Source organism: Paralichthys olivaceus, chromosome 20, assembly GCF_024713975.1.
Source record: "Paralichthys olivaceus isolate ysfri-2021 chromosome 20, ASM2471397v2, whole genome shotgun sequence".
NCBI classification, from domain to species: Eukaryota; Metazoa; Chordata; class Actinopteri; order Pleuronectiformes; family Paralichthyidae; genus Paralichthys; species Paralichthys olivaceus.
Genome location: NC_091112.1, coordinates 362,780 through 380,731, shown reverse-complemented (window position 1 = coordinate 380,731; position 17,952 = coordinate 362,780). Strand labels below are relative to the sequence as shown.

The following is a 17,952-nucleotide window of genomic DNA, read 5'->3' as shown; positions in this document are numbered from 1 at the left end:
CCAGAACAGACAGCTGTGATCCAGATCACCGGAGGCTCGGTGTGCGGGGGTGTGCGGGGATCTGCGGGGATAGAAAAAATGAGTTTTAACGGAAACTCAGCGATAAAAAAATTACAACAGATCCCATCAGACTAACAACTGCGTAACGAAGAGCCCGTCGCTGCCCGATGACGCAGGGGAAAAACGTAAAGTGTACGTATTTGACGTAGATAATATAGAGTCACACGTGGGGGAATGGAGGGTAGAAGCAGGAACATGCAGAGCATCGAAGAGAAAGAAGGGATGAAGAAAGTCCGAGAGAAGACGAAGAAGAGAAGTAAAGAAGAAGAAGAAGAAGAAGAAGAAGAGGATGAGGTGAGACCGGAGGTCACCTGAGGAGGTGCAGGAAGCTAGCTGTTAACATGCTAAACCAAAACACGCTGCTGCTCGACAGTCAGATAAAAAGTGGATGAAGCCGAAGTGAAGCTGAAACCAGACCGAGTCCAGATCAACCTCACAGCCGTTTATACCGCGAGCAGATTCTAAACGGAGTCATGAATGGACAGGCTAATCTTAGCTAAAGCTAAATAACAGTGTAATTAAACACACTGGAGCCAGAGTTAGAGCAGCTCTCCTCACATCGTCATGAACTGAGTCTGGCTCCTGTTCTGAGGCTTCGGTCCACGATCTTTATCTGAAACAGTCATTTTCTGACTGTTCTACTGGAACCATCAAGCTTCATCATGTTAAAGCTGAAATGACACTGGAATCAATAGTGCTGTTGTTCATATGACCCGAAGTTTGACTTCGTTTAAATCGGAAGACACATTTTATTTTCATTCTGGAAGTGATGCCAGATGATGAACAGTTGCTCATATTCACGAATTAGCAACAGTGTTATTGGAACTGATGTAAAGTATTGTTACGCAGACTTTTAAACTACAGCCCAGAGACAAATAGAATAAAGCTCTTGTGTGTGATCTGGTCATTTAAATCGGTTTCTTCTTCAGATCTTCAATCTCAAAAACAAACCTGCTGAGGAGGAGGAGGACGAAGATCTGTCCGACAGCGAGGACAGTGTTTACTCAGGACTGGAGGACTCTGGGAGTGACAGCGATGATGATGAAGAGGAGGGACCTGATGATGAAGATGAGGTGACGCTGCAGTCAGAGCAGACTCAGCAGGTAGAGTTTAATCCGTCCATTGATTGGCTGGTTGTGACTCACCTCAGAGAAACTACTGCTGTAGAACGTCACCTGTTTCCTGTTCTACCTGCAGACACAGGAGGGGAAGAAGGAGGAGGGAGGAGTGACAGAGGGAGAGGAAGAAAAGAAAGAAGATGAGTACGAACACGACTCCTCGGACGAGGAGGTGAGGCCACGTTCTGTCTCTTTTCTGACACGTTCTCCAGAGTTTTTAGAACTTTCTGTTTGTTGATGATCTTTATGGTCTTTGTTCTGTGGGTCCTCTGTCATCAGGCCTCTGAAGTTCTCTTGGTTTGTCCTGTGCTGGTTATGAGTTCTATCCTGGATTGATTTGGTTCTAAAGCCATCAGCGGTTCATTATGGTTCTACTTTCTGACGTTCTTGTTGTGTTGCAGGACATCAGGAACACTGTTGGGAACATTCCCATGGAGTGGTACAAAGACTTCCCTCATATCGGCTACGATCTGGATGGGAAGAAGATCCTCAAACCAATCAGGAACAAGGACGAACTCGACGAATTCCTGGACAAAATGGAGAACCCGGACTACTGGTGAGCCTGCGAGAATGATACTAGCTCCTCCACTGCTTCAAAGAGAATGCTAATGATGCTAACGGCGATGTTTCTGCAGGAGAACAGTCCACGACAAAAAGACAGGAAGTGACATCGTCCTATCAGATGAGCAGGTGGCGCTGGTTAACCGTCTGCAGAAAGGACAGTTCGGAGACGTCAACTTCAATGAGTACCAGGTACGTTCAGGTCCCTCATGAGACTCCACCCCTTTATTAAGTCCTGGACAGGAAGGACTCACCTGGACACCAGTTCATATTGTTTAAGGACAAAGTTCCAAAAGTTCGATATTACGTCATCAGATACAGTGAAGTTGTTAAATCACTGCTCTGCCTCTTTCTTCTTCCTCCTCAGCCCACAGTGGAGTTCTTCAGTAACGACGTGATGCTTCATCCCGTCACTAACAGACCTGCAGACAAACGCAGTTTCATCCCGTCACTGATCGAGAAGGAGAAGGTAAAACACCTGTCTGCCTCCCCCTCCCTCTCACATGTCTGCCTCCCACTTCCTCTCACCTGTCTGCCTCCCCCTCCCTCTTCATCTCACCTGTCTGCCTCCCCCTCCCACTTCCTCTCACCTGTCTGCCTCCCTCTTCCTCTCACCTGTCTGCCACCCTCTCTCTCACCTTTACCCAGGTGTCTAAACTGGTCCATGCGATAAAGATGGGCTGGATCAAACCTCGACGGGTGCAGGACGACACTCGGGGGCATTTCTACGACCTCTGGGCAAGTGAGGACTCGTCCATTCTGGCCAAACATAGGATGCACCTCCCCGCCCCCAAGATCCCACTGCCTGGTCACCATGAGTCCTACAACCCCCCACCTGAGTATCTGTTCACAGAAGAGGAGGTACGTCACATGATGAGGATCTCACCTGTTTGACTCACCTGGTTATAGAACAGATGGAACATCTCTCTCTCTCTCTCTCTCTCTCTCTCTGCAGCTCGCTCTGTGGGAGCAGCAGGATCCGTCAGACAGGAAGTTGCCATTTGTTCCCAAGAAGTTCTCGAGCCTCCGTCAGGTCCCGGCATTTCCTCGTTTCCTCCACGAGAGGTTTGAGCGCTGCCTCGACCTTTACCTGTGTCCCAGACAGAGGAAGATGAGGGTAACTAGCTTCAGGTTACCTGTGATAAACCTTGAAGAAGACTTGATACATCAGATTATAAGAAAAGCTCCTGCAGCCAATCAGAGCACAGTGTGCCTGTGGAGGTGATCATGGGTCTGTACGTCTGTTTTCAGGTGAACGTGAATCCAGAGGATTTGATCCCAAAACTTCCCAAACCCAAAGACCTGCAGCCGTTTCCTACGACACAGTCTCTGGTACGTCAACGTGTTTTTATTCTTATTGTTCTGTTGACGCAGAACGTGTGACACACAGACGCACGCACGCACTCACACACCCACAGCCAGCGAACAGGTGACCCTTGATGTAATCTGTTCAATCTGACTTCAGGTGTACCGGGGTCACAGCGGACTGGTTCGCTCCATCAGTGTGTCTCCATCAGGACAGTGGCTCGCTTCAGGTAACTCACCAATCAAAACACACTCCACCTGTATGACATCATGCTGCTGGTTGCTATAGTAACTCTATACACAGTCCGGTGTCTCACTGTAAATATTTAACTGTCACAGTATGTGTTCTGTGATTGGCGGTTGGCCAGTGAAATGCACCATGGGAGTTGTAGTTGATTGCTCAGCTTGTGCTGGTTCTGTGTTTATCCAGGTTCTGATGATGGTTCTGTGAGGTTCTGGGAGGTGTGTTCGTCTCGCTGTATGAAGACAGTCCAGGTGGGTGGAGCTGTGAAGAGCATCACTTGGAACCCAAATCCTTCTGTCTGTCTGCTGGCTGTCGCCATGTAAGTACCTGTCTGCCTGTCCATCCACCCGTCTGCGACCCGTTGTGTCGGATCGACCACTGAGCGAGGACCGGTCTCTCTCTCTCTCTGTTTCAGGGACTCCGTGGTGTTGATCCTGTCTCCCTCTCTGGCAGACAAACAGGTCGTGTCATCATCAGAGCGACTCCTCTCAGGTCAGCAGGAGGCGGGGTCAACAGAGGAGGCTGGCCCTGTTACCTGGAGTGACACTGAGGGGGAGGAGCTAAACCAGGGGATCCGCCTCAAAATCCAACATCCCAAAGTGAGAAAACACTGATTGATTTTAGAATCCTTATCAATACCTGAACTAACTGCTCACTGTTGATCCATCAGGCTGTCCAACAGGTAGCATGGCACGCTAAGGGAGACTACCTGGCGTCGGTGATGCCGGATCACTCCAGCCACCTGCAGGTATTCATCCACCAGCTGAGCAAGAGACGGAGTCAGAACCCCTTCAGGAAGAACAAAGGTCTAGTTCAGTGTGTGTCCTTCCACCCTGTCCGGCCCTACTTCTTTGTGGCCACGCAGCGCTCAGTCCGGATCTACAACCTGGTCAAACAGGAAATGACAAAAAAACTACAGGCAAACTCCAAGTGGATCTCCAGCATGGCCGTCCACCCTGGAGGTAACGTAACTGTTCCACCACAGAACCAGATTCACCACAACACCAGATCACTGCACTGTGACATCACTGTCTCACCTTCTGTCTACAGGTGATCATGTGATCTGTGGAAGTTACGACTGTAGACTGAGCTGGTTCGATCTCGACCTCTCAACCAAACCCTACAAGATGTTAAGGTACAGTAATCACCTGTCCATCAAATCCTCACCTGTCCATCGAACTTGTCAATAATCAAGTGAATGAATCATTTGTTTCTAAATTAATCGATCAGCTTTTGATTGTTCCTTCTGTGTATTTGTAAATTTGTTGGTTTTGATCATGTTGATCACTTCCTGTCTGCAGATACCATAAAAAGGCGGTGAGGGGTGTGGCCTATCACAGAGCCTACCCTTTGTTTGCGTCAGCCTCTGATGATGGATCAGTGATCGTCTGTCACGGGACTGTTTACAAGTAATACACACACTCATACACACGATACTGTGATACACAGATACACACACATAAATACTAAGACCCCCCCCTCCCCCCTCCAGTGACCTGCTGCAGAACCCCCTGATCGTCCCGGTGAAGGTCCTCAGAGGTCATGTGGTCACTCACGACCTCGGTGTTCTGGATGTGACCTTCCACCCCACACAGCCCTGGGTGTTCTCCTCCGGTGCGGACGCAACCATTCGCCTATTTACCTAGCAACCTGCCCGACAACCAACCAACAATCTGTCCAGCAGATGACCAGCTAACAACGAGGTTGCTAGGATACAAGCTGTTGTAGAAACATTTTGACTGTTTTCACCTCTAATCTCAAAACTATTATTGTCTTTGTTTTTAATTAAACTCAAACTCTCTGACTTGTTTGTTTTGTTGATTCATTTTGTGAAGTTTGTTGCATCATCAGCTGTGTGTTGTTACCGTGGTGATTCAGGAGGCTGGCGTCCTTCAGATCAGTTTTCTATTCCTTCAGCTGCTGTTTTTATTCTGCCGACAGAAACAGACACATGACAGTTAACGTTAAGTTAATGTTTAAAAAAACGAACCGAATATAAATAAACTGTTTACTTTAGCACCGTCTATCAATAAAATAGGATGAGAGTTTTATTTTGAAGTGTGTATTTGACTGGACCAGGTTCAGTATATAAGGAATATGGAGTTTTCGTCCCGTCTTTAATCAATCAAAACTCTGGCCTTGCACTAAAATAGCTCCTGTTTGCACTCAGATGTGCTCCGCTTCTGCTCGGACTGTGCTTGCACTCAGATATATTGTCACAGACCTCCTGCTCTTCCACTCTCGGGCTGCTGTCTGCGCCTCGTGAGTCGTCTGCTCACATTTCTCCTGTGGCTCGGAATGTTTTGTGTTTCCAACCATAGACTGTAAATAAACAGAGTTAGAACTCTGTCAAAAGTCCCTGACCAATAGAAAGCCAGGTGTCGTGTTGTCACTGGTCGACCAATGAAATGGACCATGCCATACCTGCCTCGCTGCGGGCGCGTTCGCTTTACTTCAGTGCGTCCCGTGTGGGCGGTTACTCTGAAGGGAAACGACGTCACTTAACTCCAAAGTTTGATCCAGTTATGAAACTATTGAAATAATAAAAACTTACTTGAGGTCCTTGGCTTTGCTGCTGCATGTTGGCTGGCGATCCGATAAACTTTTGATTGAAGTGACGTCGTTTGCCTTCATAGTAACCGCCCGCACGGGACGCGCTGAAAATAAAGCGAACGACACCTGGCTTTCTATTGGTTGGGTACAAAGCGCCCTGTACTTTTAATTTGAAAGGGCACAGTCTCTACAGGATGTAACGTATTACAACCACTTCCGGGAAGCGTCGACATGAAGCGTGAAGACGGAATCACACCGACCCGCGAAAACTGTGTTTACAGCAGCTGTTACTGGTAAAGACCGATCGATCAGTGTGATCACCCACACACATCACTGATCCGCGCAGGGATCGATATCAGCAGATCAACGACTGGACACTTTCAAATTAAAAGCCTGTGTGGAGGCCAGAAGCTCCTTTCAAAGTAAAATGCAACTCTTGTTGGTTCTTAAGATCAAACAGTAAAAAAACAAAGATGAAAGCTGCAGCACATATTTTTTATTCTTCATTCATTTGTCAAAAAATATGAATTCACATGAATGAATTTTAGTTTGACACAGTAGAGTCTCTGTTAATCCAGCAGTGACTTCTAACACCTGATTGGCTGCTGAGCGTTGATCCGGACATCAGGTTCTACACAGAGTTGTGTCCGTGCTGATCCTCACATGACTGAGGCTTCATCAGGTGTCTCTGTAGATTGGTGATTGTTTGAGTTTGTTCGGACTATGCTTGGGGTTCTGCTGGTGTCTGACTGGTTCTGTTGTTGTTTTACAGTGAAGAAAATGTTTGGAAACTTTGTGAGTTTGTCAAGAAGGAGAGAACCGCACCACTGGAACATCTGTCTGTGGTTTTCATCTCAAATGAGAACCGAATGGTGAGAATTGTGGCAACTGTTGGTTTCTCTATATATTTTTAACTTCTTGACCTTCAATGTAAAGAGCCTTGATGTTATGTATATCATGATTTGGTGCTATACAAATAAAACTGAATGGAACTCTACAGAACGTCCACATCTGTCAGGTTCTATAAAACATCTGTCAGGTTCTATAAATGTCAGGTCCTTCTCTCAGGCTCTCTGTCTGGTTCTAAAGCTGAAGTTCAGTAAGTTCTCTGTTCCCTGTCAGGTTCCTCTGTGGAAACAGAAGTCTGGATGTGGAGACCAGCCGGTGATCTGGGTCTGTGGTGTTACTGTGTTTTTGATGATGTCACAGACAGCTCATGGAGCAGAAATGATGTCATGGTCATGTTACTGATGACATCACCGTGTATTTCAGGACTATCATGTGATCTTGATGGTCAGAGGTCTTCAGTCGGACGCTCTAGTTTATGATCTGGACTCTGAGCTGTCGTTTCCCTGCAGCCTGAAACTGTACGGTGCCAAGGCCCTGCGCTCCGATCGCAGCATCAGACCCGAGTACCACAGGTAACACACACCTGAACGCCACAGGAAACACACCTGAACGCCACAGGTATCTCACTCTTCTCCTCTTAACAGGAAGTTGCGTGTCATTCCTGCTGACAGCTTCCTGTTGAAGTTTGCGTCTGATCGATCTCACATGAAAGCACCTGATGGGTCCTGGAAGATGCCGCCACCACCATATCCCCCCATTCACACTGCAGGTCATATGACGCCACCTGTCACCTCAGCATGCCATGATGATGTACTGTATACCATGTGACCTTGTGATGACATCATACTGTGTTGCCTATCTTCCTCAGAGAGTCACATGAACCTGGATGACTTCATCAGTATGGACCCTGCTGTCGGCTGGGGGACGGTCCTCAGTCTAGATCAATTCCTGCGGAGCTACGCAGAAAACTCTTCATCAGCGTCATCATCAGTGTCATCATCAGTGTCATCATCAGCGTAGCTGTTGCTGCAGACATTCATGTTTTTTGATTTGTAAGAGTCAGACGCATGTGGACATAAAAACTTTCAGCCATGGTGCATTTCTGCAAAACTAAATAATGAGCTTCAGCAGCAACAGCAGTGGAGGCTCATAAACAAATAATTCAAACCTGCAGTTGGAATTCTTTCAGGACATAAACCAGTGCGATGGTTCTGTTCCCAGGAGAGTTTGGACGTTCCCAACATTAAGATGTTAAGGAGCAGACACAGCGACTCACTCGTCTGTACCTGCACACACACGGTTCCTGGATCAGGTTTTTTCCAACCTGATTTAGCATTTCCTGGTTTGAACCATAGACTGACAAAGATGGATGTCATGAAAGAACTGCAAGACTAAGGTCAAGTCATATCAAGCACCCCCTGACTGCTGACTAGTATTGGTCGTAAACCCTCCTCCTCCATGTGAGCGGGTGGGACATGGACTAAACTAAACATCTCAAAAAGTAAACGTCAAATAAATATTTGTTAAAGATGTTTCTGTCATTTCAGCTCGTTCTTATCTCACTGATGTTTGTTCAAGTGTTTCTGATCAGTTTGGTTTAAATTCGTTTTTGATGATATAAAAACCTTCTGAGACGTCTTGATTGACAGCTGACATTGACTCAGGATTGGTCCAGTGTGGTATCAGCAGGACCTCGATACCACGCCTCCACTCCACCGTCACTTCTGCTCAGACTGACTTAATGATGTCATCAGAGCAAAATAACAGTGTTGGTATCAGATATTAGTGTCGTGATGACAAATGATCAGGAGCATAACAACATGAAATGAACATGAAGACTGAACCACCACGCTCTGGAACAATCAGCTCATATGGGCAGGTTCCACAGTGGGCAGGGTTTGACCTTCTGTCTGAACATTTGTTAATGCAGCGGGGGTGGGGGTGACCTAGCAGCAGATGGAGACTTTCACTGTGTGTGTGTGTGTGTGTGTGTGAGGGGGGGGGGGGGGGGGGGGGAGTCCAGAGAAAAGGAAACAATGGAACAGCTGAAAGTGCCGACCCACAGGACAGATGTGAAAACACATGTTCCGTTCACGTGTTTGAAAACAGGTTCCACACGTCAACTTGTTCACACAGGGTTACACCACGGATACTAAAGACAGCAACACACACACATCTATATATCCACTTAGTCTAAAATGTATGTGATTTAAATGAAACTTTACTGAAGTGGAATAACCCTGGTGCTTTATACTTCTACACTTCAGAGAGTATTATTGATTCGTTTTTTCTACACTATCAAAAACACAAAGGAACAAAGGATGTTTCTTGTTTCTCTGAATCTCTGCTGCATGATTTTCAAATGGAAGAAAACAACAAGTCAATAAAGTTATAATTCAAAACAGAAATTAACGGAATCAGATCAATTCATTTACCAAGAAATGTTCCGTTTATTTATAATTTAAAGGTTTAGTTGATTTATAACATAAACAAATGTGTTTAATGTGAAATAAGACTAAATGTTTTCTAACTAATGTGTTTATTTAATCTGATCTTGCGGATTAGAGAGAAAAACAAGAGAATCTCGTCGTTGATTGGTCGGTGGATATTACGTCACAGTCTCATTGTAGTTGTCCAGCTCGACACAAAGCTAACAGCTAACAGCTCAGAAGATCAAGGAGAAGCTAACAGATCATAGGAACCAGCTAACAGCTCAGAAGATCAAGGAGAAGCTAACAGATCATAGGAACCAGCTAACAGCTAACAGATGAGAAAAACAAGGAGAAGCTAACAGCTAACAGACGATATCGTCAGGCTGACGCTAACATCAGTGTTTGTCTCCGTTATCTCGGGTTAGCTCTGGTTAACCCGGGTGACCGGTTCCCCTCCTAGCTGTGTTACAATGTCCCAGCTAACCGTCCAGTGTTATTAATGGTAGCCGCGTTAGCCGGACTCCAACTGCTAGTTTGTGGTCAATTGATTTGTATAGAAGAAGCAGGCTAGCCAAAGAGCTAGCCTCTGTTTATTTAATCTAGCTAGCTGCTGGCTGTAGTAGTTAGCTAACCCGTTACTCAGTCCAGTTAATTTAAGCTTCAGTCCGGGTTTTGATCATGTATCGGATTGTTTTGTCCATCGAGCACGTTCCCAAAGCGAAATGTTGTTGAAACAGTCCAGTACTTTTAGCTAGCAGAGCTAGCGTTAGCTGTTAGCCAGCAGGAATCAGTTGTCTTTGTTTCCATCGGCAGCTGATGGTTTATGATGTGAGCGCAGGTCAGCGCTGTTAGCTTAGTTAGCTCGTAGATGATAGACAGGACAGTCAGTTCAATGATCTAGTGTTTGTGTGTTTAACCAGCGAACACTGGTCTGAGAGCAGCTTTAGTGACACTTCAGAGGAGTTTGAGGCTGACATGCAACTGTAGGTTCACTGATCATCACCACGATCCGACCCGACATCAAGTGGAACCATCGGAGGCAACATGGCCCTCAGATCAGCGGGGGTCGTCTACCTGCTCATACTGTCAGGTGAGTCCACTGACTCTGGACCAGCTGTTACAAACATGGAGTCAATAATCCACTGCTCATTAATCAATTAACTGATCAACCAATAGGAAACGAGTTCCTGGATCTTAGGGGTAGTGTTGTGTTTCAGTGTTTGTTGGTGAAGCATCAAATATGAAGAACTCAATAAAGAAATGGGAAACAATGATCATGATGAATGTGTGTTGATTTTATTAAACGTGTAATCCTTTTACACTGCAGACATTACTTCCATCCTGTTCATATTTTACAGTCCCTGGGGTTTATATTGCATGTTGACTTATTAATTACTTGTTTATTTAATAAGCTAATTTCCACATTTTCTTATTTATCTGAACATATTCAGTTAAATTGGTTTATTCTTGAACATACTGAGTTTGAGCTTGTTTGCGGAATATAATTGTGTGACATATGTTTAGAAAGACTAATCCTATTGTTTTATAATTTTATAATTAAAATAATAATGGGTAAATTATTTTATTTAGATTTCAAGCTTGTTTTGTTGTTTGAAGTTGTCACATTAAAATCTTTGTCAGTTTATTTCAGTTTTGTGATTGTTGGACCCGATGATGTTGTCATGCAGCTTCTGTGTTAGCTAGAAGAGATTAGGTGATGTTAGCTCTTGTTCTCATCTTGTTAACTATCTGTGCACTAATGCTTTCCAAGGATGCATTGCTGCCTCTCAGAGGAGCGACAACGTCTATGTATCAGGAATTTCCAATGGTGAGGTCACAACCACAATGACGCATCAGAAATTTGCAAAACAAAACCCTCAGGCCAAAATAAACACCAGAAGTTTGACTAACCAAATCTCTCTCTGTCTTTCCAGCCTGCAGCGACGTGGCCGAGCTCCTGCGGGCATCCAGTGGCATCATCACCAGCCCTGGTTGGCCCTTCCAGTATCCAGCCAGACTGAACTGTAGTTGGAACATCAGAGCTCGACCTGGAGACACCATCACCATCAGGTGACATACGTGCAGATTCTTTCCACGGTTACAGCACAATAAATATCCATGAGTTTCACAGGACGTCATTCTTAATGCCCTCACACCAATGTGTACAACTATTAAAACATCATCAGCTAAAGGTTGCAACAGAAAACATATAACAGCTGATGTCAGAGAAAATAATTCAGTATGAACACAGCGGTCGACCTTCAACACAACAAGGATTAAAAAGACTAAGGTCAACATATGTTTACAATTTAAATTCATCAGAATAAATTTAGAAACTATCTGACCCAAGAACTACCTTCAGATTCTGCCATAAAATAAATGTGACTCTCTGTTTGTGTCCTCTGGTAGTTTCCAGGACTTTGACCTGCAGGGTTCCCATCGTTGCTCGTCGGACTGGATGTCCATCAGCAGCTATAGGAGCCTGGATGGACTGAGGGTTTGTGGTTCCTCACTGCCCCCACCCTACATGTCATCCCAGGACCATGTCTGGATCCACTTCCATTCTGATGACAGTCTGACAGGAAAAGGCTTCAGACTGTCCTACATCACTGGTGAGGACTCGGTACATACAGGTCCTGTCAGGGATGTTTCAGCCTCCTGAGGCTGATTCACATATTTCTTAGTGCAGTGTGAATTTGATAGTTTGAGTGTAATGACTGAGTAACACACAGTCAGACCAGCTTTCATTAGCTGCATCAGGCCCTCAGAACAAACAGATTGCCTGTCGGGTTTGTGTTGGGCTCAGGATTCTCTCAGGTTTAAGGTTATGTAGTGTGGGACCTCCCCCATCGCCAGTCAGTTGTGTGTCAGGTGATCCATGAAGGAGGAGTGAAGACTCATCATCAGTTGTAGTAACTAATAATCAATATGGCCTTGTTGTAGGTAAACCAGAGGCATCCAGCTGTGATGTGGACCAGTTCCACTGCTCTAACGGGAAGTGCATCCCAGACTGGTGGCGCTGTAACTCCATGGATGAGTGTGGTGACAACTCAGACGAGGAGCTGTGTGTGGACTCGCCCTTCTCCTTCCAGCCCTGCAGCCTCAACCAGTTCCCTTGCCTGTCCCGCTACACTCGCATCTACACCTGCCTGCCCCACAGTCTGCGCTGCGACGGCAGCATCGACTGTCAGGTAACAGCAGCTCAGTCACCCTCGCCTGGAGCTGTGTGTTTTATCCAGCCCTCGATCACAGTATTTAGAGTGTCTCTTGTTTATTTTCCCAGGACCTCGGTGATGAGATCGATTGTGACGTTCCCACCTGTGGAGAATGGTTGAGGAACTTCTACGGCTCCTTCAGTTCTCCAAACTACCCTGACTTTTATCCTCCAGGGAGTAATTGCACCTGGCTGATCGACACCGGAGACCACAGGAAGGTAACATCTGACCTCTGACCTCATCACATTTGCCTGACAGGGGTTTCAGTTCCACCAGCTCATCCCTGGACTTATGTTGTCCTCCTCCCGCAGGTCATTCTGAGGTTCACAGACTTTAAACTCGATGGAACAGGTTATGGAGACTATGTGAAAGTCTACGACGGTCTCGAGGAGAACCCTCGCCGTCTCCTCAGGGTGTTGACTGCCTTCGACTCCAGAGCGCCGGTGGCTGTGGTTTCATCTTCCGGTCAGCTACGAGTTCACTTCTATGCTGATAAGATTAACGCTGCCCGAGGGTTCAACGTCACGTACCAGGTGTGCTTGATTTGACCTGGGATCAGCAGATTCTGCTTTATCTGTTGTTGTGGTTCTGACTCGATGCTCAAGTTCATTTTTAAGGTGGATTGTGTGCTTCTGTGGGCTCAGTTTAACCTCTCCCTCTCTCTCTCTGTGTGTGTTCTTAAGGTGGACGGGTTCTGCCTGCCCTGGGAGGTTCCCTGTGGGGGGAACTGGGGCTGTTACACAGAGCAGCAGCGCTGCGATGGCTACTGGCACTGTCCCAACGGTCGGGATGAGCTGAACTGTTCTTCATGTCAGGAGGACGAGTTCCCCTGTTCCAGAAACGGAGCATGTTACCCTCGATCAGACCGTTGCAACTACCAAAACCGCTGCCCCAACGGTTCTGATGAAAAGAACTGCTTTTTCTGTCAGCCTGGGAACTTCCACTGCAAGGTACTGAAAATTGAGTAAACATAAACCTGAACAAAACCAAGATTAAGTGTCTGAGCTAAGGTTCTGACAGAAAATTGATATTTTTCAGTAACATCAATTTAACCTTTGACCTCTGCAGAATAACCGCTGCGTGTTTGAGTCGTGGGTTTGCGATGCTCAGGACGACTGTGGAGACGGCAGTGACGAGGAGAGCTGTCCCGTCATCGTTCCCACCAGAGTCATCACGGCTGCCGTCATCGGCAGCCTCATCTGCGGCCTCCTCCTGGTCATCGCCCTCGGCTGCACCTGCAAACTCTACTCACTTCGCATGTTTGAACGCAGGTGCGGACGCAGCAACGCCTTTACTTGTCACCTCCTCTGATTGGTAACTTCTTCTCAGTGATTGCAGCTCTCTGATTGGTCATTTCAGGTCTTTTGAGACTCAGTTGTCCAGAGTTGAGGCGGAGCTACTGAGGAGGGAAGCCCCACCCTCTTATGGTCAGCTGATTGCCCAGGGACTGATCCCACCTGTGGAGGATTTCCCAGTGTGCTCTGGGAGTCAGGTAGAAATAATTTTTGTATGTGCTACTTGAAGCTTAGCTTCAGTTTCTGACCCAAACACTGTGATGGCCGCCCTGCTCAGACTTCCCTCAGCAGCAGCTGCAACATGTCTTGCTCATGTTGTGGAGTTTGTTGTGTGTTACAGCGCCCCCACCTACCTGTAGAAATAAATGTCAGTGTAGAAATGTCTGATTGGTTTTTATTCTGTCTCCTCAGGCGTCTGTCCTTGAAAACCTTCGTCTGGCCGTCCGCTCTCAGCTTGGTTTCACCTCCCTCAGACTCCCTTCCTCCAGTCGTCATAGCAATCTCTGGCGCCGGCTCTTCACCTTCTCTCGCTCTCGGAGGTCAGGTTCTTTGGCTCTGGTCTCTGCTGACCTGGAGGACAGCGCAGGTACTGGTAGCACTGGGAGTTCTGGTTCAGACCTGCTGTCTCCGGACTCAGACGATACAGACACAGAGGGTGAGCGAGGGAGGGAGAGAGGTGTGGGTGCGGTGGGCGGGCCTGTTGCCCCCCTTCCTCAGAAAACCCCCCCCTCCACTGCTGTTGAGGCAGTGGTATCTGTGACAACGTCTGCGACGCCTATGACCCCAATACCGGGCAGAGATAGGTGTCGTGACAGGCCCAGAGAAGCTCCGCCCCCTTCCAGCCCTGTCACAATGGCAACCCCCAATCCAGTTCCTGAATGCCACAATGATACCTCAGAGATACAGGCCCCGCCCACCTCTGCCCTACAGCGTCTGGCCCAGAACTTGCACCGTTTCGCTAGGAACCTGACCAGAAACAGTCAGAACCAGACCTGGACCAATCACAGCCCACTTCGTCAGCTGGAGACAGGAAGACACGGGTCTGAAGCTCCTGAGCGACGTGGGAGCAGAGACGAGGAAGAAGATGTGGAGCTTCTCATCCCTGTGTCCGACTCTGACTCCTCATCATTGGTCAGCGAGGTCCATCGACCGCTGCTGGAGCCACACCCCTCCTCCTCCTCCACAGGCCATGCCCACCGCCATCACCGAGGGCGGGATGGCCCGTGTGAACACTGTGGGATCGTCCACACAGCACAGATCCCTGACGCCTGTCTGGAGGCCACAGGCAAGATGGAGAGCAGTGACGACGAGCTGCTGCTGCTCTGCTAACAACCTGCGGGGGCTAACATGCTAACTGACACATAAATACTACGAGTACTACCCAGACCCATCATCTAAAGTTAGCTTACAAGCTAACTGACATGACTACTGCTAATACAAACCTGTCCTTACACCTTCAGTAAGCTAACATGCTAACAGATTGGCGAACAGTAAAACTGACACAACACTTTAAATTTTAGACGGCAAGCCAACATGCTAACACTTCAGACTGGATGACTACTAGCCAACACTTCAGACTGAGAAACCAGCCATAATCATACCCCCAGCATGTGTTAGCATGTTAGTTGGACTAAAGGTGAGCGCTCAGCAGCCCTCCACTGATATGAACCAATTAGAAACTGAGGGGAGTGATGCCATTAATGGCAATAACCCCACCCCTTTATATTCCCTTGTCCGTCCGTTAAAACACCCCACCCCCTTCCCAGCAGCTGGACGTCTCTATGGTATGGCTTACTCAATAGACTTCCTGGTACGACTGTAAACTGAGTCCTGACAGAACAAACTGCTGGTTCCTGCTGATGAGTCCAAGGAACCTCATCTGCCTCTGAAATGTGGATGTGCAACAGTTTAAATGGTCCTTCCTCCATTTCCCCGCTGCGCTGTTTAAGAAAATGATGAGAGTAACGAGGATCATGTGACCAGTGGAGTTAGCCAAATAAAAGCAGAGCAGTTATATAAAACGAATGAAGTTCGAAGAACATCGAGTTCCTTAAAGTTTGATCGTCACAGAATTTCAAGTCAAAAGTTCAATCGTTCATGTAGAAACCTGTCAACTGCACTGTAATGTATCTTTACTCTATATATATATATATATATATATATATATACACACACACACACACTCTACTGCTTATATAGGAAATTATATAGCTCCCATATAACGCTACACAAACAAACATAAACACCAGGATGATGTCGTAAATCAGAGTCAGTCACCTTGAACATCTGGATCACTGCAGCAACACCTTCGTGCTGACGGCTCTGTACCTGATCACTGATCAGCTAAAGCCTTCAACACCCATGAGGCTCAGTAGCGGACAATGACGTGGGAGGGGCAGCAGGTGCCCCGATATTAATTCCTCAATGTCGTCATATAACATTCAACTTCATGTCACATGACCTGTGGTCGTACCAACGAAGCAGAACTCAGCAAACAGAACAGAAACCACGGAATGACCGCAGACCGATCAGGTGAAGGATTATCTTGGTGCTCGCTGCCTCCGTTGGTCACATGACCCTCGTCACGCCTGTTGTAGCGGTGTCCTGACGACTGTTGGTCGTCATCATGTGTGTGACTGTGATTCAACACTGAGTGTGGATCAGGTTCCTGTGTGGTCCCTCATGATGTTCCACCTGTTCCCTGACTGGTTCCAAAGGGAACACGTCCAGTCAGAGAACAGCTGTTCATTCTAAAAGTCTTAAAGTTTTATTGATCCTGTGAAAAAAGTTGTAGATGTGTCGATCCTACGATAAAGGAATTACAAAGTTTAAAGTTCTGAAGGTCAATCAACTGAAAAACTTTATGCATTTGAATGGTCGAAGGTCACGAATAGTGTTTACAAATATTCTTCAATATAAACGAGTCTGAATTAGAGAGCGTGGAGGAGGAGTGTGTTTACGAGGACGTTCAGAAGAAGCGATCAGGCGACTCCCTCCGCAGACTGAAGCCATTCAAACGTCTGTATTTATGATCTTTGGTAGTTTTTGGTACTCGGCTCTCGGCTGACCTCGTGTGACTGTATATTTATTATTAATAATATGACTGTGGTTATAATTGTGTTAAGTTGCTGTTGTGTAGCTGTTTTTTCTGACCTGCATGATTCAAGTGGTTTGGTGTTAGTTTTTCTTTGAGTCTGTAAATTAAAAACTTTAACTGCACTAAAGGATTAAAGGTTCACATCGATCTGAGACTCTTTATCTTCTGACACCACATCGAACACTAATGACGAGGATAACGAGGAGACGTCCAGTCGTGTGTGGACGAACAGACTCCAGAGAACATGGAGGAGGACTCACCCTCTTCAGCAGAACCTCCCGACGTCTTCACCAGCGGGCTCGTGAACCGGGACGCGGTCTGTGCGGGGGCCGGGCCTGCGCACACGCGGCTGCAGGTTCCGAGTCTCCGGGTCAGAACCGTCTCGTCAGCTCAGCACCTGTCTGCTGCAGCTGCACCGGGTGTCGTCATCAGGTGTGTCGTCACCAGGTGTGTCGAGTTGGCCCCACCCCCCTGTGTGGAACGAGCTCGCGCTGCAACTAAAACAAACGAACTCCGGCTGAATCTTCACTGGTGACGTCACGGTGTTCTTGACGGAAGGTAGTTTACAGATCACACAGCAGGAGGACATCTGCCTCCCCCTGCTGGTCAGACTGAAAGTTACACACAGCCTGCAGCTCCAGGTCAGAGTCAGGGAAACAGCTCAACTGTAAATAAAGATGGACGACGTGTCACCACTTCCTGCACAAGAGAAGCCACAACATCCCAGATGAACGCTGCCATCTTGTGTTCAAACCGAACTGATGAGAAACATCAGAGAGAGAAGATCGAGCTGGAGCAACAGAAACATCCTCGACAACCACTCGGTTCGTTGCAGCGCCACCATCAGGTAAAAGCTCCTGCATCAGTTTGGATGAGACTGAATATAATAAAGTCTGATTGGTGAATATGAAAAATAAATTTGACATTTCGTTTGTGTCGACTAAATCAAACAACACTACTTTCACTGTGTCACAATTTAAACATTTTCCAAAGAGAGAAGAGTAAGTGTTATATATATAAGTATAAGTGTTATATATATAAGTATAAGTGTTATATATATAAGTATAAGTGTTATATATATATAAGTATAAGTGTTATATATATAAGTATTAGTGTTATATATATAAGTATTAGTGTTATATATATAAGTATAAGTGTTAGTGTTATATATATAAGTATAAGTGTTATATATATAAGTATAAGTGTTATATAGATAAGTATAA

The 17,952-nt window shown here is 46.5% G+C and overlaps 3 protein-coding genes and 1 long non-coding RNA gene across 5 annotated transcripts; 3 read left to right on the top strand and 1 right to left on the bottom strand.

The window, feature by feature from the left end:
* Window positions 1-218: 218 nt before the first annotated feature.
* Window positions 219-5,092, top strand: bop1 (BOP1 ribosomal biogenesis factor). 2 transcript variants are annotated; one of them, XM_069516570.1, is made up of 16 exons: window positions 219-354; window positions 990-1,163; window positions 1,258-1,350; window positions 1,580-1,734; window positions 1,814-1,931; window positions 2,107-2,208; window positions 2,388-2,600; window positions 2,695-2,856; window positions 2,991-3,071; window positions 3,205-3,274; window positions 3,475-3,607; window positions 3,704-3,887; window positions 3,959-4,250; window positions 4,339-4,423; window positions 4,590-4,697; window positions 4,781-5,092. In XM_069516570.1, exons 1-16 carry the CDS (start codon window positions 235-237, stop codon window positions 4,932-4,934), a joined length of 2,244 nt encoding a protein of 747 aa, XP_069372671.1. In that variant the 5' UTR covers window positions 219-234; the 3' UTR covers window positions 4,935-5,092. The 2 variants fall into 2 exon arrangements, with proteins under 2 accessions (XP_069372671.1, XP_069372672.1); XM_069516571.1 differs by lacking the exon at window positions 219-354 and adding an exon at window positions 379-890.
* LOC138405921 (uncharacterized) lies at window positions 4,788-17,641 on the bottom strand. Its single transcript, XR_011239583.1, has 2 exons — window positions 16,990-17,641; window positions 4,788-5,219 (listed from the first exon to the last, which is right to left on the bottom strand). It is a non-coding gene; the product is annotated as an uncharacterized lncRNA (long non-coding RNA).
* On the top strand, window positions 6,008-8,222 carry ntaq1 (N-terminal glutamine amidase 1). Its single transcript, XM_020106354.2, has 6 exons — window positions 6,008-6,134; window positions 6,614-6,713; window positions 6,964-7,014; window positions 7,114-7,262; window positions 7,335-7,459; window positions 7,559-8,222. The coding sequence occupies exons 1-6, from the start codon at window positions 6,073-6,075 to the stop codon at window positions 7,708-7,710; spliced, it is 639 nt and encodes a 212-aa protein (XP_019961913.2). The 5' UTR covers window positions 6,008-6,072; the 3' UTR covers window positions 7,711-8,222.
* Window positions 9,291-16,876, top strand: lrp12 (low density lipoprotein receptor-related protein 12). The gene is made up of 11 exons (XM_020106353.2): window positions 9,291-10,212; window positions 10,894-10,950; window positions 11,057-11,192; window positions 11,532-11,734; window positions 12,066-12,313; window positions 12,406-12,555; window positions 12,649-12,870; window positions 13,021-13,287; window positions 13,406-13,608; window positions 13,697-13,829; window positions 14,044-16,876. Exons 1-11 carry the CDS (start codon window positions 10,167-10,169, stop codon window positions 14,959-14,961), a joined length of 2,583 nt encoding a protein of 860 aa, XP_019961912.2. The 5' UTR covers window positions 9,291-10,166; the 3' UTR covers window positions 14,962-16,876.
* Window positions 17,642-17,952: the final 311 nt, after the last annotated feature.